The sequence below is a fragment of the Temnothorax nylanderi genome, unplaced genomic scaffold (assembly GCF_030848795.1).
Source record: "Temnothorax nylanderi isolate EJ_2023f unplaced genomic scaffold, tnyl_v1.0 TNYL_tig0056_pilon, whole genome shotgun sequence".
Lineage (NCBI taxonomy): Eukaryota > Metazoa > Arthropoda > Insecta > Hymenoptera > Formicidae > Temnothorax > Temnothorax nylanderi.
The window spans coordinates 61,842-89,479 of record NW_027249118.1 but is presented as its reverse complement, the minus strand read 5'-3'; the positions used below and the strand labels follow the sequence as shown (position 1 = coordinate 89,479).

Sequence of the window (27,638 nt, the reverse complement as noted above, 5' to 3'; positions counted from 1 at the left end):
GTCGCTGCGTCGCACACGTCGCCGTGACGCATCGCGGATGCACCGCGATGCACATTGCACACGGCTGGCATATGGTGCGCGCCGGGGGCGCTCGGTTGCGTAACCCGCTGCGCGGCACAAAAGATGATTTAACGATCGCGTCATCGGGCAATCCGATGCGCCGCGCCGCGCCGGCCCCGACTCCCCGGTACGCGTCGGGAAAAAGAATATCCGCACGATATCCGAATGTTGTCCCCGCAGGGTTGGGCGTTTGCGCGCAAATATAATTTACATCTACATGTATGTGTAATGTAAATTATGTTTATTGCGTGTCTGTAAACGATGAGTAGTAATCTGCAGGACTCAATGGATCGTTGAACGTACGAATTTCGTCAGAAATATCGGAAACTTTTATTGCGTCTTGTTTGCAATTTTATTTTCAGGACGCTACGGAACAATTAACAATAGTTTTGGATATTTTAAGTTTACACCTATGAAAAAAATTAACATTGTATGTAGCACACTAGCGTGTGCATATTGCAATCTCTTATTTCTAGCAATGTAAATTAACTCTATTCTCGGTTCAATTTACCTTTTATCTCTTTTTAATTCTAAGAATTGGAAAGAGATAAAAAGTATCCGTTTGCTTCGTGCGAAGTTAAGCTGTTCCTGTTAATGCAATCGCACTTTATCTTATAATAGTTTTCTTATGTAGATTCATAAAGAAATACGAAACTGTGATACATCATAAAAAAAATTGGAGTACTCGTAAACTTGAAAATTTCAATAATTTCTTGCAGACTTACAAAAGTTTAACGATTGTCTGATAGATCGTTAATTATCGCTTAAGTGCATGTACGTCGTTATATCAGAGAATATCCGCTACCTTGAAAACACGCTTATGTTCGCGAGATTTAATTAACGCCATGCCGACCTTGTTTCGGCAATCGCAGGCAAATTATGCATTTCCAATCAAGGTTCTAACAGGTCGACTCGTCGAGGCAATGTATATATATAAAATTCCTCTCGCGTGCCGAGTTCCGAGAGCATTAGAAACTTTTAACAAATAATTTTAACGCTTGTACTTAACTTTTTTGCACTCGTTCAACAATGAAGAAAATATCAATAACGATGGAAACAGAAATTTAAAAAAAAAATGTATCACAGATACCAGAATTTTATCTTCGAATTAGCAGAGGATTATTTTAAAAAACACTAATGTCAGTTAGTTCGATTATATTATCAATTTTAAATACTTAATCTACTTACAAGAGGATATGGAGCGCTCTATCTATAGGTCTCCTTTCCAAGCTAGCATCCAAGGAGTGCTTTCGCAACTGTTCTTCATTCTGAGTAAGGATATTTAAATGAGGTCGACGAGGCGTGAAATTGAATCGCACGGATGTTTGTTTAACATTAATATCAAGGAGAAGTTCTCGAATATACCGATTGTAAAAAGTTCGCTTTGCAAAATTTACATATATGCGCGTGCAAGTGAAAATAGGCGAATGGGAATGGAAACGTTAATAAGCATTACGTACCCTCACATCGGGTAACGGTTTATCCAACTGAAGACTCGCAAATTCTTCAAGTTCCATGATTCTGTGCCCATATGACTCCGTTTATTTTTAATATAATTTTGTATAACCTTCTAAACGCATTATCCTTCTTGAGAACAAAAGATATATTCACGTTAAACATAATCGAAACGCAAGAAGTTAAAACGAACGCGTCTTGGAGGCACCACGTTACGTTTTTATTTTTGAAAAAATTACAAAAATTAAGGTACATTTAATACTGTAATTTGTATCATGATACGTGATTATGTATTTAGAATTAGATAAAGAATTAATGATAATTGATAAATTACAAAAGAAATCAAGCTCGTGTGTTTCAAGACAAGAAATTCGAATTAATGATATCTCATTTAATAAGAAAATTGAAATTCTAATCTGACTTGAGATGATTTTTCCAAGTCTGACTTTTTAATCCAAGTTGTTTTCTATGAAATGTGGTCATTGGTTGGTGAAGTAATCTACTTATATCTTAAAACTATCTTATATCTTAGGCATATTTATCTGTTACATTGTTTCATTGTTTCTTCGAATGATACTCTTGTATGGTCGACATAATACTTTTATTATATTGATCACATATAAACACATCTGTATATGTTTACATTGAGCTATATCATATAGGGTAGAAATAAAATATACTTCTACACGCTAAAATAATCACATCCACCAAGTTTAACGGATCTTATTAAATATTATATCGAAATTATATCATTGATATGAACATAAAAAAATGTATTCTAGTGGTATTTTAACAATGTATTCTAGTAGTATTTTAACAAACAGCTGAATAATTAAAGATATTAGCAATTTTTGAAGTTATTACATAGTCAATATTGTTAATCAATCTGCTTAAAACTAAATGAGATCAAATGACTTGATTTACACTTTTTTACTTTTAACTATTAATTAGTGTTAATAAAATAACAATGTTTGATTACCCTGTTAGAAGTATATATATATGTACCATGTTATAAAAGTATCTTCAAAAAATATTACACAGCTATATATATATATGCAATAAATAAATGTTATTAATAACATTTGAGTACAATAGATTCTTGAAATTGTACATTGTATCATTATAATATTTGAAACTATTATAACACTGCTAAATCATGTATCTCCAGCTATTCATAAACACCATTTGATAAAATCATATTTAACATTTAAACAGTCATCTTATTCTAAATCGTAAAATGTTAAATAAAATGTAAAAAAAAAATATTACAATTTGTACCATGTGCTTACTTCATTTTAGTTGGGATCAACTTTTAGAAATACTTATTTGAAATAGTTTTTGGTACATCAAGTGGGAAATCACTTGACGTGGTTTCCCACAAAAAAAAAATCGTGAACACATTTGATTTTCTCAATTAATCTAAGCTAGTAAATATACAAAATATAATATATTAAAGACGCTTTTCAGCAAAAAAAAAACACATCGTTACAAAATTGGCTATCAAATTTACAGAAATTCACAATTTGACACTAATTATGTGATAGTATTAACAACAAATTTTGTTAATGTGTCGGTTTGCTGGAAAACTTCCTGTGATATATTATAAATTACACAGACACTGAATATTACTTTAATCCTATAACATATACTGAAAAAGAAACTTATTGAAATAAACGTTATTAGTATCGTTTTTATTATAAGAAAAACAGCTGATTTTCCAGCTGCGAACTTGAAGGTCGATGAAGGAATCGCCCCACCAACGCCGATAACTTCTGTGCGTAATGACAAGGTGCTGGTACTCGAACAGTACTTGAGCAATTGTAATACACATGAGTTAACTTGTAAGTCATAGTTTGTACCGTTTCTGCGTCTAAACCCGTATTGTCATAGATAACATTGTACGATGTAGGCGCAATTGTGCCTTGTCTAACTTGTTGCGATACAAGAAAGAAGTCATACTTAAGCGGATTTGTTATAACGTCGTCAACAACAGTACCGATTAGAGGATTACGTTTGTCGTAACCGAACAATCGAATATTAATCTTTTTAGTCACGATGATGAACATCATTTTGAAATTTGGACCGTAGTATAATTCTTCAAGCTTCTTTCTCAGACTTTGAACTTCATTTTCGTAAACATTTTGAATCTGACCTTCGCTGACACCGTCACGATAAATTACAATATACATGGGTAAAGCTCTGTTATAGGAGCGATAAGCCATCACAGCCTTGCGCACACTTACGCAGAGTTGGTCCGCAAGATCTTCACTGCTGTTATATAAAGTAACAGAACTGAAATATTTTGTCAGCTTTTGATCCACAGTTGCCACCATAGCCACTATAATTATACAAATCGTGAATCATTTCACTTACTTAGTTCATAAAAAATATTACATAGATTAAATAAAATTAAAAAAACATGACAATTAAAAATTAGAATTTAAGCAATGTGATATAAAAGACATCGCAATTACATTGTTATTAGAATATTAAAATAGGAACGGGAGGGAGCATAAAATTAATACTAAAAAAATACTTACGATAATCTCTGCCCTTAGTGTTTGAGTCATGACATACATCAAAACCAATAGTCATTAATCCTTTCAAAGGATTATCAATAGACCAAGGAGCTCCGCCCAACTTACAGTTCATTTGTATTGCCACTTTTGTAGCAATACTCATTACATTTCTCCCATCTATATTCTTTTGTAGAAATACCTGTGATGGTACAGGTCTATCCACACAACATTTCTTTTTAATAACTGCATAACGATCACTGCGATTATTGCTCACCACGCAGAATACTAAATCTGGAGTATTTTTGCTAAGAATCCCCTCAAGTACCTCAGCATATGTGCTTGCCCTATCATCGTTTATCGGTTCTATGTGCGGACTTCGAAGCATAAAAGATATTGCATGAGACACTTTAGTTAATGTTTTTATAAAAGCCTGCAAAATTTTAAATTATATATATATTAAGATGAACATTTCGTATTAAAAACCACATATATACATATGCAATTATATGCGCACAATTTTATTTTGATATATTTAATATCCATTTAATGAAAATTATTCACCTGTATATTATAACATTGCCTATTCACAATTATTACCCAGTTTCTCAATTCCTTACACTGCAATAATTGTTGTCTTTGCATGTTCCTTGACCAATCTCCTCTCTCACAGTTAATCATATCTCTAGCAAATACAAGTTTCTGAGGAGGCAATATACGAGCAGGAACTTCAAGTAAATTTTTTTCTAACGTCATATTCCAATCCTTAAATTCTTGCATAACTTTAGGCTCTTGACGAAGTCTGCTATTAAATCTCATCAGTTTATCAATACGGGATTCAGGTGAGATACAAGTATGCACAGCTAATGCTTTCATAAGACGAAAATCATCTCTCATACTATCAGTTAAACCTGAAAGGTAGAAAGTTCCGTCAGTACAAAATTTATCTATATACAAAAATTTATACACAAAGCACAAGAGTATTATATATCTATTAAATTAAAAAAAAAATCATTTATTAAGTACCTGTAGCACGACATAATTCAGGAACTAGATAAACATCGTTTCCTGGACCTGCGTTTCGTTGTTTTGGCTTATTTTTCGTTACTAACATTGGTTGGGTGACATTTTTTATTTGAATTTTGTATTTCTTCCAGTAGTATTCTTGATAAGACACTTGTTCACCAGATTTCATAGAAAATGTCGAGGAAGGACTCGCATCAAAATCCACATCATTAATACGATATGTATGATCATTATAATCCGTAAGTACCATCATTCCAACTACAGTGTGACCGAACTCTGTCTAAAAATGCATATAATTCTTATTTTTAGAATAAACATGTAAAATAATATACTAATGTATAATCTGTAACAAGTACCATCTTTAAGCAGAAAGTTTTGCGTTAAATTTCAAAAATTTTTCGAAATTATAAAAATAAAATCAAAAATATAAATGTAAAAAAAAATGTTAAAAAATCTTTAATATTTTATTTCTAATATCTTATTATGTGACAGTGACAAATGTAAAGAACACGATTTTTAATTTAATTACTCGTGCATGAAGTATGCCACACACATTTAAATTATATTCTATATTACTTTTTAAATAAATGATATTATAAAAACACAAAAATGCCAAATATACAAATAAAAATTAATATCTTACTCTATAGTCCTTACAATCCCTGCGATTCTTGATATCCATTAATATGTGCAACAGAGTGTCTTGACGCATCACTTTATGTGTTATTTCGGCGCACATTAGAATGTCGCGTTCATATTGTCTAATGGATGTAATATATCCAGGCCACAATTCCAATCTGAATTGATTTACACAAACCTACATAAAAGTACAATCATCATTATAATTGTTAAATTTTCCATTTAATAAAATACAGAATATCGATATAAATTTTATACTAACTTTATTTCTAGCGTCATAATAGTCACGGCCCACCAATTGCAATTTCAAATATTCCAAGCACTTTCTCATTATGATGTTAAAAACGACAATATAGTATGGATCATCCGGCGACATACTTCCAACTAAACATATAATAATCTTGATAGGTGCATTATCGGATTGTCTCGTAGACGTCAGTTCCATTTTCTGAAATTTTTCATACGTACTTGTAAAAATACTTAGCCGCGCATACCTGCTTGTACAGCAGTATGAAATGTACTGATATACTTACATCTGGTAAACGGGTACTTGTATACAAGAGGGTACCATCAAAAATATATGGACCAACTTTCTCTTTATGAAGTCTAAGCATGCCTTTGCGAACATATGTACGCTCTTCGTCGGGTTCGAAATCGACTCGATATTTATAAAGACACCAATTGGGTACTGTGGGCAATCTGAAGTGATTTGTTAGCAGCATTTTTGGTGTCCCAGAAGTACCTGTAAATTGATAGAAATTAAATGTTATAAAAATCGTGTTATTTGCCTTTTGCCGTATTTACATACGTTGTAATATATAGATACATGCTATAACTTCATATAACACATTAAGATTTTATACTGACCTTGTTTAGTCACCAAGGTACTTGGTCTACTAACAAAAATAGCTTCCATCTTACGTCGGCCACGTGACTCTCTTTGCGATGCATCATCACTTTGAGTTTCACTTTTAACTTCGCTCTTAATTTCGCTCTTAACGTCACCTTTAATTATACATGAAAAACTTTTAAAAACTTTAACCACTAATTTAAATTTATTATATTTTTCCTTCTAAATAATAAAAATCTCTTACATCCTTTATAGCTTATCATTAAAAATATATACTTTACTAATATATGTTGATAAATCAATAATTTAAAAAAATTGAATAATAAAAATATATAATAAAGACTTCTACAAAAAAACTTACTTGCAGTTTCCATGGACTCATGTTCCGAGAACGCAGATGTACTTACTGGAGAAGCTTCGCGTTTGACACTCTGTTGCAATAGAATAACATATTTATTACATTCTTATAAATTTTTAAATTTAATTTTATAAATATGCATTAATAAATCTAAATTTCCTGTTAGAAAGAATAAGTATTATATGCAAAATTCTTGGAATAACAGATTTCTATACATTTATATCTATACATGTATATATTTTAAATATATCAAACAAAAAGATATAATTTATTATATATTACACTAAAAATTTAAATAATATTACAAATCTTACCAACCTTGACTATTCCTCTCACTGATGAACGATCCTGTAAGAAGCAAAAGAATACATTCAACTACAAAGTGTACAAAGTACAATTGTACAATCGGTCTAATCTATAAGCAAGGATCAAGATTAATAACATGAAAAATTCCTTTAAAAATTTGAAAATTTCTACTATGTATCAAATTACATTCAGAAAGGCAGTTTTCTGTAAAAATCTTAGCAAGAGTTCTTGAAATAACAATTACATGTATCATCACAATGAGAAAAAAAAGGAGTAATTTTTGAACATTTGGAAAGAAATTAAAAAAAAACAAGAAAAGTTATACCATAATAAGTTATTTCACAATTTTGTTTTATCTCTATTGTTTTTAGCTTAAATGTTTCGGGAAAGATATCTGTTTATTTTTCACTTTCCACTTACTGATTCTGAACTCCTGTCGTACGGTTTCCTGCGATATCCACTACTGGTCGATGGTTCTGAGGAATCATAACCTCTGTTTTTCTCTTGCTTGGACATCTTTACGATTTAATGGCTGAAAATTGCAATTAACAATGTTGGACGTCTCTTAAAAATTACTCTCCTATTTCATTATACAATCTATCAATGCTAATTTAAACTGAGCAGAATTTATTCGAGAAAAATATTTTGTCACAATTTTATATCACATTTGTGTTTAGGTCTCGCGAGAATCACAGTGGGTGATACCATGGGCTTTGCAATTGTGGTTCAGCTGAAGATTGCTAATGTTGATTTCTACCAACCCTGATTAACTTTACTCTCTATTTAACTTACTCCTTATAGTACTTATTCCTTATACAGATGCCACTTGCAATTTTTTTCTACTTGAAAGTCTACTTCCAATGATTATTAACCAATTATTTACACTATTTGTTGAAGTAATAGTAATTAAATTTACTGTAAATTGAATTACTATTAGTAGTAAGTAATAGCAAGTAGTAATAGTAATTTTAAACTTATTAAATTATTAAATTATTTTATATGTCACAGTAAATGTATACATTTATTGGTCAATATGTATATGTATATGTATATGTATATATATGTGCACATACATATTGATAATATAATATTTAAGTATAGCAGAAAAATTATGCATCATATATGTTAATATATCAATGTAATGCATAATTTTTCTGTTATAGTTATATATTATATTATCAATATGTATATGCATATATTGACTAGTAAGTATATACATTTACTGAATTAAAACATTTACCCCGTGACACATGTTTATATATATATATATATATATGGACTCCACACATACATATATATATATATATATATATATATATATATGTGTGTGTGTGTGTGTGTGTGTGTGGAGTCCATATAACAAATAAATTACATATAACAATCAATTCTCATCTTACTAATTCCTAGAATTAGAAGAAAAAAAACGAAAAGTAAGCTAAACCGAGATCAAAGTTTATCAATATTGATCGAAATTAACATAATTAATTTGATGCTAAACTATCGCGATTTATATTTCTGTCGTCCAATTATTCAATGTTCCATAAGTTTTCACGAAACGATATGTATCTCCAGTGTTTCAACAGGTCTTAAAACGCAAATGAAAAAACTAGAAACATCTCTCATCCTCACAATTTACTTATGCTTACCCCGCCGCAACGGAATATATATATATGTACAAACTGCTGCGTATGCAAAGAAAAAAAGGACGCTATCACGAAGAACCTTCTAGCTACAGGCCTGTTCTTCTCAGCTAAACTTCTTGCGGTGTCTTGCACGTCTCATCTTTTCTCTCTTTCTCTCCAACGCGAAAAGAAAGAGAGGCAAGACGAACCGTGCAGAAGTTCAGCCGAAAAAAGAACAGTCCTGATGTATGATCACCTTACTTTTCACGCGCGACGACCACGTTTCGAGATTTATCACAATTTCTCGCTTCCACGCTCGTCTTTGCGATCGGAATAGATTCGGGAAACCGAGCGAGAGATGCCCTTTCCCTTATAAATTCTCCTCCTCGTACTTAGCGACGTAGCTCGATAACCAACGGTCCCTTTGCGCGTCGCCGGGATCGAACTGGTGTGTGAAATTGGTACGCATGTAAACATGACGAAACGCAGGACCACGCGTTAAACGTCGCTCTATCCCAGGAAATATTCCACCTCGCCCCACACCGCCCCTTCCACGCCGTCCCATAATATTTACCTTGCGGTTCCTCCTTGTAATTTCCGCCACGGGCTCGGATCCGATTATTTTTCGATGCTCCGGGCGATCTAAAAATTTCCACGACCGGCCGGGTCAGCTCGTGCGACACGTTTCGTTCAAAAGTATCGGGAAACAGTGGACCCGTGTCCGTGTATCGATGGCCCGTGTGGTAAACAGCGTCACGGATAGCCCCTCAACGCGACACAAGCCTCACCTAACCAATCGCCGGTCACGTAACGCGCAAGCGACGCACGATTGGTCGCGTTCGAACGGTGCGAGGTGACGCGTGGACGATCGACGACTGAGCGGATCGATGGACGCTGCCGCGACGGTACCGCCTCGTTCGCGCCGATTCGAGATTCGCGGGGCCTCAAGGCGTCGCAAGAAATCGCGGGACGCGCGACGAAAGGAGTCCGTCGCGCGCGGCGAGATCGCAATCGCGACGGTACCGCGCGGTGAGCGCGATTCGAAACCACCAATCGGCGTGCGGCATTCTCGGTCGTGAACAACGCACCCCTCCGGCAACGTAGCGACAATGGTTACGTCAGGTAGACTCGTAACTCCACGTTAAATCTCGCTAACCCCCCGTGCCTCGGGCGACCCGTCCTGTTTGCCGGCCGACGTTTCGGCAGTAAAATCCAGTAGCGTATAACGGAGGGTGCGTTATGTGGCGTCAAAATTTTCGGCCGGGCATCGGTTTAGCGATGCCAAAAGAGGGGGTAAAATTAAGGTAAAGCTGCAAATGAACAACTTCGACGTGAATCTGAATCGGGAGAAGGCAACTGTTGGGAGATATCTGGAATACTGTGATTGATGGCACATCTTGCTGATTTTCAGATAATTTTTGGATAAACGGATAAATATAGGCCATATAGGGTGTTTACGGCACCCCGTGAATTTCGTAACCTTGCGCACATTCCAGTGCACACCGCGCATATGCGGAAAAAATAGCCTTAGCAACACCTGGACGGTCCGGACAGGACCTGAAATGACTGAAATGTGATCGTAGGCGGAATCAAGTGGAATGCGGGATGTAACGATTTTTTAGTGGGTTGAGGAGCAAACGCAAACAAAAAGAGAGAGAGAGAGAGAGAGAGAAAACGACCCACGGGCTTCTCTTTCATCTATATCGAATGCAATAACGTTGCAGACAATCGATGTGATTTTAGATTTTTCTCTGCTTCATAAAAATGAAAAAAAAAATCACATTGACAAAATACATTTTTGCCTCAGTAAATATACATTTTAAAAGTTCCTCAACTTTAAGAAGACATAAATTACATCCCTGGTAAAAATTACCGTTAGAAACGGAAAGAAACGCTTAGTAGAACGTGCATTCTATCCGTTTTTACTATACGTTTCTTTCCATTTCTAACGGTTTCTAACGGTAATTTTTACCAGGGATTAATATTAAATCGTCAAGTATAAATGTTTGCAAAGTATGTTTATCATTTAAAGTATGTTTTCATTTAAAACGAAATTATTTTCTGTTAAATTGAATTTGGACGGAATGTTTTATTTTGTACAGCGCTGAAAGAAACTCAGTGAAGTTGAAACGTACCAATTTATGGTGTGTGTATATGCAAATTAATAAAGTAATTGTTTGGCATCTATTGTTGCTCGTTCATTAGCCTCTTTTCATTTCTATTTTTGTACATATACGAGCGTGTTTACTTTTTTTTATTAATGAATTTGGATCTGTATAATTTCGTATTAAAAAAAAAAACAGTTTTCGAAGTCGCGATCCATTCCATTCATCTAAAAATAACGCTCGAGGATAGGCATATATATATTCCATGATAAAAAAGTAATCGTACAAATATAACTTGAAATCTTTTCTACTCAATTATACATATACAGGGTGTATGGAACAGTAGCGTCAACCATTCGCTATGGTTTAGTAAATATAAAACTTTGTACACGGTATGTTAGGTTTTATCGATCTCTCTCAGCCATTCCCTCATTGCCATGCTAAATAATTTAACCTTTAGACCGCCGGAAAACCTAAGTATAGACTCTACGTGTGATCGGAACTTTGTATATGTTATATATAAGATATAAGCACAACAATTTGAGGACTTTCTAAGAGGATTAAAGATCATCAAATGCCGGCGGTCTAAAGGTTAATGAAGAATATCGCGATACGTATTATCTTTATGGGCTTCGTGATGATAGCTAGCTAATGCTGCTACAGCTGAAAGGGAATATCAGATACAATTTCCGCGACGAAAATGCCTTAATAAGCGAATGTTTCAAGCCTTACGAAGGGTGGAAAGAGACATGATGAGAGATATGCTTATTTTGCAGATGTAAAGCCCCTTGCACAATAGGCGATAGCGATAGCGATAGCGACAGCGACAGCGACAAGGTTGCCGACAAAGCTATACCTTTGTCGGCAACTTTGTCGCTGTTGCTCTCGCTATCGCCTATTGTGCAAGGGGCTTTAAACCTAAGCCTAACATACCGTATGTATCAAGCTCTGTATTTACTGAACTATAGCGAATACAACAAAAGTTTGTATACATATTATGTATTCGATTCAAGCTCCTCTTTCACTTCCTAATTGGAGGTGACCTTATCTTTCCATACACGCTATATAGTCTTACAGATTAGATTTATTTTATTATATATTTATTTATTTTTATATTTGTTTAGAAAAGATTCCAAACTAGCCAAAGAATTATTGATACAATAATAACAGAATATCTCGTATAAATAAATAATTCGTATGAGTAAAACTGATATGAGAATATTAGCTTCCTATAATTCTACTGTATAAAAAAAATAGAAGATTAAGTTAAACTGCAATTAATGTTGGCTAATATTTGTAGGAGCCCATATATGTAGTTAGACGCTAGGGTAAAGTAAAAAATTAATAGTCGATTTAACATACACACGTATATTTCAAACATTATCGGGGTACATTACTGACATAATAATCATGAATCATATAACTAAAGAACTTTTTCTTTTGAAGGATTTACTACCCAGGATAAGTATGCATGTATGTGTGGGTTGCGCTATTGTGAATATATTCTGTTATAATTGACACACTGCTATATACTAGACATACAATTTGTCACTGTTAAGTTTATGTACTTAGCGCGAGACACTACCGTGTCTCTTATTGATTCCAGATGTACTTAGTAAAATTCGGAGTATTATGTATGTGTGGTGTATTCATGTACGACAATGTACGTATTTGTAACACATCGCACATTTTCTCTCAGTCATTGGCCTAGTTTACACCGACCGTTTGATACGCGTACCAAGTACTGTATCCGTATCAAATTTCGGTTTACACCGAGATAACCCGAGATTTGATACGGATTTGATACGGATATAGTACTTGGCACGCGTATCAAACGGTCCGGTGTAGAGAGCCTCATTGATGCTAAAGACAATAATTTTATTGTCAGATCGTAGTAGTATTTTAGTAATTTTATAGTTACAAGACTAAAAAAATCGCAATTTTTAACAAGGATGCGTGCAATTTGAAGGAAATTTTAATGTGAAACTTCGCCAGAGATCTAAAGCATGATATATTTTATATTGTAAGTTTTAGCATTCATTGCAGAGAAAATGCGCAATGGGACATTTTATATAGACATATATATATGTGTGTGGTTTAGTTTAATAAATGTAAGAATGATTCGTTATTCGTTCACGCCTAAAGTTGGTTCTTAAAAATCGAAGGACGTCACGACATATAAAACAAAGATTATGAACTTATCAAGGATAAATATCGCATGTGAAATTTGCTTATGAAAATATGAAATTCCTATGTAAAAACTGCAACTAGGAGATATATTTTTGATAACAAGTACGCTGAAGAGATTTACTGGACTATTGAGACATTACGTTATCCTATGATATTAAAAGTGGTATCATAGAAGTTTACATAAAAACTAATTATTTTTAGGGCTACCACTATATCTTCAAACACATCTATACTCTAGGTCTGTATTTTTCATAGGTTTAGAACCAGATATGGCTATATGATTCTCAACTCGCGACATTAATGATATTACCTTCTGCACAAACTAAAACTTTGAATCAGATGGCCACATTTGGCTCTAAACAGGACACCAGATAGAAATATAGACCAAATATTCTTTATATGTACCTTGCTTTCTATGTTCAAGTCAATAATTCTTCCCCACAATTATCTCAACGTTTTCTACAAGCACTTACTCGATTACTTACAAAATTTTTTACTAGTGTTACAAGAATGGGATGATGCTAAAGGGAATATTCTCCTTCAGTTATATGAAATTGACTGTACAAGTAATGTATATACTCTATGCACATGTACATGTATAAAATATGTGAGTATCTTGTATTTTTCCATCCTTTCTTACACTTTTTTATTACAAACAAATATCGTTTTCAAAAAATGCGACAGTTGGTAAGAAAACAATGCATATACAGTGATAAAATTGATAGTACAACACGAAATAGTCCTAAAACATTTATGTTCTGTTAAATAGTTATTTGTGAAACTGAAGTGCGATAGTCTGTAAGAATAAAAGATACCACAACTAAAATGATGTCTTCTATAACATGTAAAAATTGAGCGAGATGTCAATTCTATACAGATAAATATAATTGAGCACAGAGCATATATATCTATATATAATATGTATTCTATAACTCAGTTTAAGTGTTGTTTAAAGCTGAAGCACACATTTTTGCATAACGCATAATGCATAAGAATAAGAAAATGGATTAAGCGGGAAACACAGACTTTTGCATAACGCATAATGCATAAGCATAAGAAAATTAACTATTTCCTTATGCACATGTACATGGACCAATCAATTTTCTTATGCTTACGCATTATGCATTGTGCAGAAGTGTGTGCTCCCCGCTTTAGTCTATTTCCTTATGCACATATATATATATATAGACTAATCAATTTTCTTATGCTTATGCATTTTGCAAGAGTGTGTGCTTTGACCTTTAAACAACACTTAAACTGAGTTATAAGAAAATTGATTGGTCTAGATATACATGTGCATAAGGAAATAGATCAATCCATTTTCTTATGCTTATGTATTATGATGCGTTATACAAAAGTCTGTGCTTCGGCCTTTAGTCTCATTGATTTATAATATGCATAAAACATTTCACATACTGCAAAGCATAAGTAAAACTATATATTAAATACAGCATGTTTATTTTGGTCGGTTTGTAAGAAAACTGTTACGAATCTGCATTAAAACACTTCAGAAAGACATATCTCATACGTTTCTAATATCATTCTAAAAATAAGGGATACATCTACATGTTTAATTTGAAAAATATCCGCAATATATTATAGCATTATCTAAAAAGAATATGGCTGAGCTTAAATACAATTAAGTGATAAAATATATGTATATAATATAGAATGTCGCTTATTTTTTATAATGCTACAAGAGGTTATTTTTATTACATTCAACTGCTGTGTTATTTACAACGATCAGAATATATCAATAATTAAAATGAAGAAAACGAGAAAATCGACATTAATGAAAAATAAAATGTTGGTTACGTGTTACTTTGTGATAAAATATATACCTAATTTTATATATACATATATAATTAAAAACAACTTATTTCTATATTACAAAACAAACAGGATTTCAAAACAAGACATAGTCATATTCTAATAACACTTATAATATAATCTTGATCACTATGGATATTGTAAAAATTGGAAGAATATATTATTAGTGTGAATTATAACCCGAAGTATAACTTTTATCAGAATACTCTTACTGATGCATAAAACATGTATTTTTGGTATTAAAGTAAATCATAAAAAACTCAAAAATTGAAGAAATTTAATGTATCAAATTCACATGATATTTATAATAACTTTGAGTAAATATTTATGAAGACCTTTTTTCCATGCATGCCATATAATTTAACTTTGTATTATAAATTTATAATCGTTGTTATATAAATGGATATTTCTACTGTAGCATTAATATGACATTATTAGTTCAAAGAATACAGATAACTATTGCGAAATATTATTTTTTATCTGATTGTTTGTTGCCATATAAGTACATCTATTTTAAGCTTTAATCGTGTTAAGAGTTGTAGGAAATGCTCTCTTAAGTATTTTCATATTTTGTCATATGTATTTATGTCTAATTTTCTGTTTTGTTATATTTGTAAGAAATACCAAGTTTCTACTGATTACTTCGTACGCACAGCAATTTTATATTAAGATATTTTCAGAAAGTAATTTTTTTATAAAAAAAGAAAATCTATACTATTAAAATAAGAACAGCAGTTTTGTGAAATGACTGAAATGTATATCATCGAAGAAAGTGAAAGAATGACATACTTAAAGGTCAACTAAGGCTACGGTCAACGTGACGCTACAAATGCTTTGGAGCGTTCTTCTCTTTCTTTCTTCATTGAAAGAAAAGAGAAGAGGAATGCTTCGAAGCATTTGTAGCGTCACGTTGACCGTAGCCTAAATAACTCTTGCAGTTAAAAAATAGTTTTTAGATAAAAATTGTGTTTTAGAAAAAAAGAAAATACTGTTTGATATTTTTCTACAATCTCAAAACACTTTTATCTGATATCCTTTTTACTTTAAATAAGAGGGTTATTTAGCTTGTTTTAATCTCTTGCTCTATATTATTTTTATTATTAAATGATTTATTATTAAACTGATTAGGGCTATATATTCTAACACAGAAACAGTAAAATATATAAAAAAGTGTAATCAGTAAAACAAGCTTATTTTAAAACTATCATATGCATTTATCTAGAAAGAATGCATATCACAAAACCGCTGATATATCTCTCATAAGACAATTCGAATTATATTTCACAAATTTCTCACTTCCATAACTTTAATATCTACATCTTATAAAACAAATATTTTAATAATGTAATAGTATATGTATTAAACGTAATTTAGTTTTAACATCATCCATTTACCGATATTCGAACAGACAGATAAAATTATTCAAATAATAAAGTATTCACAGCGTGCAGCAACTACTACATTGGTAACTTGCAAAACAAATCATTATAATTAAAAAAAACCTATATTCTTATTTTATTCTTTCAATCATAATTATTTCTTATATAGTCCTTTCCATTAAATCATATATGTATAACTGAATTAAGTCAAAGTGACGAAAAGAAAAAGTATGTCATACATAAATGTACTGCTTCGAAGATTATTTATACAGCTTTCAGATATTAAGATAATTTATTACAGATATGCTTTACCGCTCCGAGATTTTCTCATAAAGAGGTTTTGAAATTGCGTGAAAAGAATGATACGAAAGGATGTCAAGATTCATAAATCAATCGCTGGTAATGAGGAAATATTTCCCATGTTGGCAAATGCAAACCAAATTCTAAAGCTACCAACACGGCAAACTCAGACGTAATTAAGTCCTTGCGATTTAATCGGAATACACCCTCAATTCTCTGTAAATAATAGTAATGGTAATTATTGTGTAAAAACTTTATTATTACATAATACACGATAAAGATACCTCGATGAGGGATTTAAGAATATCGCCTTTCACGTCGTTGAATTTTGCTGCGAGAAGTAAGCAAGCACCAGCACATAACTTCCGTGTCTGCTTCGTCACGATATTTCGAAGAATAAGTTTCTCAAAATATACGTAGGCCATTGAAACAGTGAGTAAATCAATACCATATTCTAATTTAGCTATTTTTCTCATTTCTCGTTTTAAGCTGAAAGAAAAACTTGTAAAAATATATATATATATATAACAGCATAATTGAGAATATAAATTATATATAAATTAGACGTACCTGCGAAGCTTACTGAGAGTGAGTTGAATATGTGGAAATTTCTCTTTAAATTTATCATTTAATTCTTTCTTTAAATCGGAAGGTCTTACATAATCAATAACAGATGCCTATATACATAAAATATTGAGTTGTATTAATCAAAATTTTTCATCAATCATTAATTAAAACAATAAGAATTAAGATATATACCATATATGATGTAAAGGTTAGTAACGTTCTATGTTTTCCAGCAATAAGTTCTGGATCATCCAATAAGTTTGGATTATATTGGGCAGATTGTTCATCCCATTCATAGACTGTAATAACACGCAGTAAAATAATTATACGCAATATTAATCTTGTACAATTTGATAAGATATTTAAATTATGTTTTTTGTACTCACCTTTGGAATCGCCACTAAAAGACAATGGTGGAGACTCGGAAGTTATATAATGAGCACGATTTGTAGCTGTATCATAGGAAAGACACCTAAAATTAAAAAATATATATATTATAAAATGTATTATATAAATTATTTTATTTTTTGACATGCAATATGCAATGTGCTCCAGAATTGTTATATTTCTCTCATTAACGAATATTAGAATTTAAAGAAGAGTATTAAGAATAATCAAAAATTGAGAGATTATTAATTTTTAATCACAAGTCAAAGAATATTGTAATAAAAATATTTACGTTTAAATTTTATTTTAATGTTAAATTATAAATGTATAAAATTTAAAAATTATTATAATAATCAGTCTGCTAATCAATTTTCACTAAGAAAAATTGATTTTAAATTCATGAAAAAGAATTAGTATTTTAGAAAATGTATAAGAGACTTCTGGAATGCTATTTACAGATGTAAAAAATATACAATGAATACATATAAACACATGCTATATTTACATAATTTTAAAATGCTTATCAGTAGCACAAGTATTTTTTCTTCATATATATAACAAAAATGTAATGTGAAATTATTCTGCGATGTGTGCACATTTATTAGACATTTTAGTGAATATAAAAATATGTATGTATGTAATTTTTGTATATGATTGACATATATACATATGTATTAATCATGATCACAATGTGAATAAAATATTTTTTAAATATAACTTATTTACTATAAACTTTAGTATAATAAACTTTAGAATATAAGAAAATTTTATATTCTATTAAGTAGAATTATAATATCTGTAAATTTGTGTATGTGTATTAGTAAAATAAATATTTATTATATCTCTTACTTATAAAATGTAATCATCATCATTACCATGTACAGATTATAAAATGATTATGAATAATCTAATGATTGATTTTTACAACACATCTTTTGCAGAATTATAATAAAATTTTAAGAAATATACTTGTTGTAGACTTTTGTATCTGTACGCCGTACATTTAAATCTATCTAACATTTCTCTATTTCATTACACATATATTGTACAATAATTTTTACCATTTTTTGTGATCCACATTCCAAGTAATTGTTTTTGTCCTGCAAAAAGATGGTTGATGTTTTGTTACAAAAACAAATATATGATATATGAATCTATGCACGTATTACCTATGATACTGAAAGAGATTAAAAGATGTCTAGACAGTACTGCAGCTACGATTATGAATTATGAAACTACGAACTACTAAATAATTGCTAAGATGAGAAATTCTTTAATAAATAGTCAAATTTCTCAGTGTTTGTTTCTATTCATAAATATTTGAAGGAATATAATTATACTCTTCAATTTTAAGGCAGTAACAGCTAAACTTCTCATATATTGAAGAAAGTTAAAAGGTCGATTTATGTTTCATGATTTTTTTTAACTCTAAACCTTAGCTAAAAGCTTGATGTATAGGATACAGGAATAAAAACAATATATAAAAAAAAAGGATAAACATATATCGTTTGTGTGCGTATATGTGTGTGCATATGCGTGTATATACACAGTACACTCAGTTATATTAACTGTGATATCAAATTAAACATATAAAGGAGAAATAAGTTATTCTACTAATAAACATATTTATTGCTATACCTTTGTACCACATGATGTTTATTAGGTATAAAATGCGTAAGTTCCATAGGTTCGTTCTCAATTAGATTCAATTTTTTATCCTTTAGGAATTGCCGAGATGGTACAAGCAGTTGCCCGTAAGATATTTCCTACAAAATTAATCGATAATAGACAATTGAGCATTAGATTAATTTTCTGATGTTAGAATCAGAGGAATCAAATAATTATCTCTAATACTTGGCCATCCTTAGCATGCTCTATTCCCAGCAACCTAAATGGATCAATACTGTCATTAATTGCTGATAATGGTCTTTGAGATGACACATTTTTCCTTCGACATGTATCTTTACGTAATTCTGACCTGTGAATCATCATAATATCATAATGTAATTTTATTAAAATTATTATATTAGACATTATCCAAAAGTAGTATCAAATATATTCATAGAAACTGTAATCAAAGTATAAACAATCTAGGCAACAAAACAATAATAAGCTGAGTTAAAAAATAAAAGTGATCATAATAAATTATATTTTCCTTTAATATTATTAATATTTCATAAGATATATGATTTTAAACATATTTAATGTCGAAAATTTTGGAGCAAGTTGTAACTTTTTTTCCAAATCTTCTCATAATTAAAATTTTAGCTTAAAATTTAGTATAAACTAAACATCTACAACTAAAAAAGATAGATAATAACAGAAGATAAAGATTAAAAAAAATATATACATATATATTAGAGAATAATTTATATATATATACACACAAGTTAAATATTTTCAAAGATATCCATGTGAACCTTACCAACTGGAACGTTGTCCTTTATTGTATGGAATAGCAGAAAATATTACAAATGGCACATGTTGGTTCGATACCAAAACCATTCTATCATCCCCAAATTTACAGCCGTTCACAGGTCGTTGCATCATACGCAATTCCTTCGTAATCTCCGGTATTATGCTACTATTTGTAGAAACAGTTTGCACACTGTTCACTGCCTTTGTCTTTGGTTTTAACGATTGTGCTTTCGAGTGTATGGAGCCAATGCTTTCGTTGCTACTATTGTATTGATGCTTAATATCTTCCGAAAGCGTAGATGTTTGATGACTTATGCGCTTCTTATATTGTAGAGAGCCCACACGTCTCTCTGGTAAAGAATAGTCGCTTCCGGTAGTCCCCGTTCTAAAAATATAATTTTCCATTAAATAAAACATTGAAATACATAAGTATATGTGTAGGATGCGTGTTATTATTCAAAGAAAAGATAAATTTATGTAATACTATTCTTTCTTTTTTTCTGAACAAACTGTAGCCAGTTTGCTACTAGCAAAAATTAATTTAGTAATATTATCTTAATTTCTGATCTTAAATACAATTAGTTCTAAAAATAACTAATTCGTAAAATGACATTCTACAAGACAAGGCTTAATTTAAAATAAAATAAAAGATAAGATCTTATTTGTCTTTGTAAAATTTAATTAAAAAACACTGCAATTTAATTTCTTATTATGTAAAATCTGTTTATCTACACATTTGTTTAAAAAAAATGTCAAAACAATTTCAAAATCCGTTAAGAAACCTCAGCTAAATAAAAAAAAAATCATAATTATACATAGTATGTACGAATTATACACCAGATATGCGCGCAATGTATGGACGGAATGCAATCAAGTTTCACGATGTTTTTGTTTGTGATACTGTAGACGCTTTTGATAATGTTATCTGAATCCATTAAGTGTCATTCAATCCTATCTGTACCAAGACAGTCTGAGATGGAATATTATAGCGCAGAGATTTTCATACGTGTCATAATTACTTTGGCTTTCTCTTATCAAAAGGATGTTTAAAGAATTTGATACGCATAATTTAGAACATATTTGAAACATTTCGAAAGATATGGCCTGCAGCCACCTGTTCCTTACTGCCAGTTAATAAATTATTTTATTACAGAATATACGTTCTTAATTCAAAGTCATCTCTCTAAAAATTTTCATATTATAAATTTTTAAAATAATATATACATACATCACATAACTGTTTACTTTTAACGTTCAATCAGTTCTATTATCATGAATTATCGCGACCTATTTCGGAAACAAAGGCTTAAAAGATAAGATAAAAAATATATTATTAATTTACTTGTGATAAGCGATATCTCGTTTGGAGGAAAAGAAATTCTAAAGAAAATTAGTTTTCGCATGTTACTCAAGATAAGAGAAAAATCTCAATTTATATAGATAACAGAGCGCTCAATATAGTTTACGTGTTAAACTTTGTCGACTTTGCGTTCAGCTGTTAATAATTCGGAGCAAAACGTTACCTGTGTTATGTCATACTAACAGATCACGTCGCTCGAATATTTTGACATAGGGTCTGTTTTCTATCGCTGAACCGGCTGCGCTAGTTCAGAGTTTATCTTTCTTACTCCACACTGGAAGGCAAAAGATAAACTCTGAACTAGCGCAGCCGGTTCAGCAATAGAAAACAGACCCAGACCGATGCTACTGACACTAATGAAACATGGGATGGCAAATTAAACATAAACGACCAGGGTTGACGGGAGGGAGCGTGGAGCATTTACCGTTCTCTGAACGAACTGTGCATGCCGCAAGAAAACTGCAAGTGATTTCTCTCCTGCTCCAAGAACATGGTAACCGCTGCCTTGGCGGGGGTGAGCAGTCCGTCCGAATCGGAACTGAAGGAGTTGTGATCGGTTGCGCTCTTCTGCGCCGGCTGCGGCGAGTTGTTCTGCTCTATCGTCGTCTCACTCTGCGGCAAGTCGTGCGACGTCTCCGGCACCTGGGGGCAGACGTCTACGGGCGGATCCAGCTCCACGGAGGCCTCGAAGTCGGCGCTCCGGCATAAGGCCTCCAGCACCGCCTGCTGCTGCTGCTCCGACGACGACGACTGGCCATCGCTGTGCCTGCGCGCGTGACCCGGCCCGCTGCGTGACAGGACGGCGAACCTGGTGTCCCGGTGACTGCCGTCGAGGGAGATGTTGGACAGGAATGTGAGGGCGGCCAATCTTCTGCGTGAGTGATTTTTCTTTAGGGCCGCTGCCATTCCACGACGGACCGTGTCGGGATGCCGGTGCCAAATACCGAGGTGAGTAACGACGACAACGCGCGCCCGATGACGGCGACGGCGACAGCGACGGCGACGACGTCGGCGACGTCGACGGCGACGGCGGCGGCGGCGGCGGCGGCGGCGGCGGCGACGACGACGACGACGGCCTCGACTTATTCGTACAACGACAACTAAGATCACAACGCATCGTCACTGCTGATACACTTAGTTCTACGTTCGCCAGTCACGATCACGGCCGTGCGCCACACGTGAAAGGGTGAACCGGTACCGCTGATCATCATGCCGTTTCCTCGGACGAGCCCTTTCAACACGCGTTCACCTTCCGAACACGACCGTACGACCTTACCTACTACGCAACACAGCAGGCTGAGCAGGCAGGAGCGAGAGGCGAGAGTCTCCACCAGTTCCACCTTCCACCATGAGCGAGCTGCTACGATTTCGTATTCGTGGACGCTGGGACCCCCCACCAACTGGCACGGACCAATCGGAATATCGTATCGTACTCGGCGCGCGCGTCTTTAAGAAGGGCACACACACTTTTTCGTTTCAGTAGAACGTAACAGTAAGGTTTCGACCAATCGCGTTGCCCGATTCGGCTGTCTGTAACCGTAGACGTAAGAATCGAGCAACGCGATTTAAGTAGAATTTCAACCGGTTGGAATTTATACGGTTGATTATATGTATAATGTATATATCTGAAATATTAGCAAAATAGAGTAAAAAATGTGAAAGATATGAATAAAAAATGTTAAGAAACAGAGATCCCTTGAAATTCATAAACTATTTGAATTGGTATCTCTAGAGATTCTCTTATCTAATTAATTGGAACTATATGTATAGTAATGTTTCAGCACTGCTTGTTACTATATTTATCTTTTAAAAACTTGGGAAAATTCACAACTCAGTAGAGAAATGATTCACTATTTATATTTTCAAATAGGCGTATTTACAAATTTTACATTTCACAATCTTCCATAGGTATGATAATAACGTGGCATTACTGCAATTTAGTTTGTATACTTTATTTATACAATCATTATAATAAATTATATGTGTATATATATATATATATTGTATATATATATATACTTCTTTTGAAGTATACTTACGTTGCGCGAGTGTGTACTCGTATGTTCACAAAGTAATTCATCATTTCTAAACGTTTGCATCTGAAACAATTTTGTTGTCTTCAAGAAATATGAGAATTCTCAAGATGTTGTAAGATATATACAGTATATGAAAATTACTTTAATTTTTTGAACGTGGAGCCAATTTTTTTTATGCAGGCTTTTCTTATCATTCTGCTTACAAAAATATTGTGGTAAAATCAAACGAAAATGAAAAATCAAACACACGCATGCAGCACGTCATATTTTAGTTCGAAGTATTCGATTATTGTATAATAAGATCATATCTTAATCGATAAAAAGTGCCATTTTTGTTGAGATTAAATTGCTTGTAATGCCATCTTTGTTTCAAATGCATCTATATATTCTTTCTTTCTTATATCAGTTGAGACATTTTATACGCCAAATAATGAAAAAAATTAATTTATGCATGAAAATTTATACAGTTTCGCGTAAAGAAATGTCGATTATTTTCATATCTCTTAACACATCTTCACTTACAATTATTATAATTATATAGATCTGTGTATGGGTACCATTCTTTCTTATATCACACGATTTATCCTTAACAGTTTTCGTATATCATGAGAAATAACAAAAATATTTCAGATACAAGCATTGATTCACTTTGTATATGCATACAGAATGATTCTAAAATGAATTACCAAATTTTGTAGACACATGCTTTAATAAATATGGAATTACTTTTTTTCTTCAATAAGTAAAATAGGACCAATATGAATCTTACAGTTAACGAAAATGCCATTTTCGGTCGAGCTGGATCTTGGTAGCCTAATAATGTTATTTCGGTGTGGATTTTATGTACTTTTTTCAACTTAGTAAATTGCGGGTCGATTATTTATCGATTTTAAACTGACCGAAAGAATATAACTACAAAATTTGATGATCTATTTTAAAATCTCATTGTACATATATGTAATACATGTACATACGTCGCATAGAAATAATGTTTGACACAATTTTGGCGGATAAATTGGCTAGGACGTTATATCTTGACGATTTACACAGTTAATTGAACTCTCACCATACACACACTCCTATTTTTTGATTAAAATTACCACCAAGCCTCTATATCTTAATTTTGGACTTTGCTTCTTGCACTTACAATTACACCATGTTCTTGTTAACAGACAGCTGGTCGTAGATAGGAGGAATCGATAGAATTTGGCTTGGTACCATGTAGAAAGATATTCATTAATCAATATAGGAGTTAAATTGTCGAGTTATAAACGTACGTAAATTTTCTTACAAAAAAATGTGAAATGCATAATTTTCGATTTCAGCTTTTTTTCCATACTTGGCACAATCGTTTAATGTTATATAGATTATCTTTATGTAAATAATGAAAACTAGAAATATTATTTATATCTCCTGTACAAAATTCCTTGGTCCCACAGAAACAAGACCAGATAAAATGTATATAAATTATTGACTTGTAAATCAATTTGTTTCAGCAAAAGCATGAAACTGTTGGCACAATTTTTTTGTGAGAACAATCCGCTATCTGTCAACTGTACATAGTCCTTTTCACCAATCTAATATTATATTTGTTAATAATCTTATCTAATAAAATGTTTTTTCACATTTAATCATTTTTAATATAGTAATATTATATTATATATATGTATATATATATGTATGTAGGGATTTCCAGAATAATAAAAGCTACGTAAATTTCCATAGCTTAATTTTTCGCCAGCTTTCTGTTGCAGCGCTTTTACACTCAATTTTTGCTACACTTTGTACATACATATATACACATACATATTGATATTTATGAAGTAAATAAAACTCTTAAGCCCGACGCAATAATTCTATACAAATACACTGATTTCTTTAGTAGATTGAAGTACTTGACAACAGTTTCCTTTTAACAAACGCACAGTCACACTTACTGTCTCATTGAGCTCAAGTCGTTACAACAATGCTCTTTCCGTTTTACTACATAAATGATAATATTTGTAAATGGAGCGATTTCTTCTTGATATGGACCACCCATCAATATACAGATAGTTGCTGGAAAGTCCTTACATATGTCTATGCATATGTCACATATGTCCATGGCATTGTACGCATTACGCAGACATAAAAGGAGAAATTTCTTCTGAGCATAGATTTTTTTCTGTCATAGAAGAGGATTCGCGATTTTCAACTTTCTTTTTGAATAATTAACATGGAGCGGATTATGTATAAATATACTCTTAAATCTAAATTACAGAGAAGACTACAATATACAGATAGAGGAAAGTCCCCTATTATGAGATACCACATATATTTTGTGTGATTATCGGAATGGGCAGAATTGAAAAATATAGTAGGTCATTTTGAAGGGAATTTAATAAGCTTTAAGACGCTGAAATGTAAAATCTAATTTAAATATTAATTTTTCTGAAAATTAGAAAAATGTAAAAAATGAACTTCATGCAAAATCGAAAAAGTGTGCTCCTAATTTGAGATACCCCGAGAAATCGCTAATAAAGTGCAAAATACATCGGTATTGCAATTAGAAAACTTCATTTAACAAACCCACTTATACTCAATATTTCCAGTGCAGCCAGTGTGCGCCCAGCATGAGCATGCGATCACCATCAGCATGCACTTTTATAAGTTCGTTTGAACCTTCCCTTAACTTTAACATAATATTTTCCCTCTTTTTGTTACTGTACAATAACCTTCATATTCTAACAACGATCGTCACCCTGAATATCTCATATTACAGACCCCACGCCTTGCGGTTTCGCAATCACCACAAATCTATCCTCTACAATTAACCACCTCAACATATCCTGTATTTTCCTATTGATACGACCTTACTCTATCGCTGCATACAGAACTCATTGTCAAATATTTATTTATTACATAATAAACAAGGTTCAAAGTCTCACTTTTATAGAACTTGACTGACAACATCCAAATTCACAATTTCGATATTCGTAACGAGTGCATGCACGATCGAACAATGAATTTTCTACTAAATAGGTTTTATACCAAGGGCAATAAGTTTACGGCGGAACCAACAAATAGAACCTATTAGTTTAGCAGAAACCCCACTATCGCATATTATATAGGAACTTATCTCATAATAGGGAACTTTCCTCTAATAATAAAAGAACATGATTATATATATAGATATATATACACATACTGAATGTGCCTTTTATAAAAAATGGTTTTTATTTCTTATATAACAAAAGAGAATTACAATGAAAGAAAATAATAGTTATAGCCTCTTATTCCGTTTTAGTCGGATGATAGTTTGTTTCACAGCATGCATTTAATTGTTATAAATTGCTTTCATATTGCATTTTAACCCACGTAATAATTTAAATAATTTTAAATAATTTTAATACACGATTGAGATTTTTCGCATTATTTACATATGACTTGTGTAAGATATTATTACTAAAAAAAGTAATATCTTACGTAGAAATTCTATCCAAAAAATGTCCATTGCATATCTCTGAATAAATAATTAAACAATAACAAGTTAATATTCTTAATATACATAGCGCATGTAAAATCATACGCTATGTGCGCCAGGCCATGCTAAATCGATCTAAAAAGTATTATATTACAAATTATGTTACTTAATAGGGAAACTGTTAAGTAGGAATCTTAAGTCCTTAGTAAACTATTTGGCTACATGAAGATAAGATCGGTTATTTGGCAAGTTTCTTGAGATATTTCTCCCTTTACGTCCTAGAGCAAATCTAAATATTGCGCGCATAATATACATATATTTGAGTGACAAAGTGCTAAAGTTTGTAAAGAAATAGATACAAAAGAAATTAACATAATCACAGTTGGTTGGCAGGCTTGCGAGCGAGCGCAGGCATGATGCGTTTGGACAGGCTCTTTCAACGCAAATACCTCATCTTTCTTTACATGGTTTTATCACTTGGTCGATATAGTACTTCAGTAGCCTGTTTAAACCCTTTATATTGACAGACTGAGCCTTAAACATAATCATTTGTTCCAGGACTTGTCAATGGTTCTTGAGCCTGAAACAAATAATATATAGTAAAACTTTTCACATAAAAAAATATTCTGAAATTTTATTTTATCCGTCATTTTACGGATTATGGGAAAAATCATAAAATATTTATGATTTTTCCCATAATCCATAAAAATTACCTGTTAAAATCTTTTAAGCAAAAATTAATTTAAAATAATTATAGTTGATGATTATTTT

At 32.2% G+C, this 27,638-nt stretch overlaps 3 protein-coding genes and 1 long non-coding RNA gene across 11 annotated transcripts in view; 1 reads left to right on the top strand and 3 right to left on the bottom strand.

The window, feature by feature from the left end:
- Positions 1–1,713: 1,713 nt before the first annotated feature.
- On the bottom strand, positions 1,714–9,749 carry LOC139772979 (piwi-like protein Siwi). Of its 2 annotated transcripts, none has more exons than XM_071707104.1 (12): positions 9,407–9,749; positions 7,631–7,742; positions 7,223–7,252; positions 6,908–6,977; positions 6,564–6,701; positions 6,230–6,438; positions 5,959–6,144; positions 5,701–5,874; positions 5,058–5,337; positions 4,596–4,942; positions 4,056–4,464; positions 1,714–3,853 (listed from the first exon to the last, which is right to left on the bottom strand). In XM_071707104.1, exons 2-12 carry the CDS (start codon positions 7,724–7,726, stop codon positions 3,210–3,212), a joined length of 2,583 nt encoding a protein of 860 aa, XP_071563205.1. In that variant the 5' UTR covers positions 7,727–7,742; positions 9,407–9,749; the 3' UTR covers positions 1,714–3,209. The 2 variants fall into 2 exon arrangements, with proteins under 2 accessions (XP_071563205.1, XP_071563206.1); XM_071707105.1 differs by lacking the exon at positions 9,407–9,749 and adding an exon at positions 9,094–9,302.
- A 61-nt stretch (positions 9,750–9,810) lies between these two features.
- LOC139772989 (uncharacterized) lies at positions 9,811–11,019 on the top strand. The gene is made up of 2 exons (XR_011718238.1): positions 9,811–10,136; positions 10,244–11,019. It is a non-coding gene; the product is annotated as an uncharacterized lncRNA (long non-coding RNA).
- Positions 11,020–12,285: 1,266 nt separating this feature from the next.
- On the bottom strand, positions 12,286–22,707 carry LOC139772981 (CDK5 and ABL1 enzyme substrate 2). Of its 2 annotated transcripts, XM_071707109.1 has the most exons (10): positions 21,793–22,707; positions 20,016–20,393; positions 19,445–19,568; positions 19,229–19,356; positions 18,652–18,690; positions 17,590–17,675; positions 17,396–17,502; positions 17,207–17,313; positions 16,921–17,125; positions 12,286–16,852 (listed from the first exon to the last, which is right to left on the bottom strand). In XM_071707109.1, exons 1-10 carry the CDS (start codon positions 22,272–22,274, stop codon positions 16,712–16,714), a joined length of 1,797 nt encoding a protein of 598 aa, XP_071563210.1. In that variant the 5' UTR covers positions 22,275–22,707; the 3' UTR covers positions 12,286–16,711. The 2 variants fall into 2 exon arrangements, with proteins under 2 accessions (XP_071563210.1, XP_071563211.1); XM_071707110.1 differs by lacking the exon at positions 18,652–18,690 and having other exon boundaries at positions 21,793–22,706.
- Positions 22,708–23,209: 502 nt separating this feature from the next.
- LOC139772978 (low-density lipoprotein receptor) overlaps positions 23,210–27,638 on the bottom strand; it is a 30,940-nt gene continuing 26,511 nt past the window's right edge. For all 6 annotated transcript variants that reach the window (XM_071707098.1, XM_071707102.1, XM_071707101.1 and 3 more), the window contains one exon: positions 23,210–27,447. In XM_071707098.1, coding sequence (XP_071563199.1) covers positions 27,403–27,447 — 45 coding nt within the window. In that variant the 3' untranslated portion in view covers positions 23,210–27,402. The remainder of the gene's footprint in view (positions 27,448–27,638) is intronic.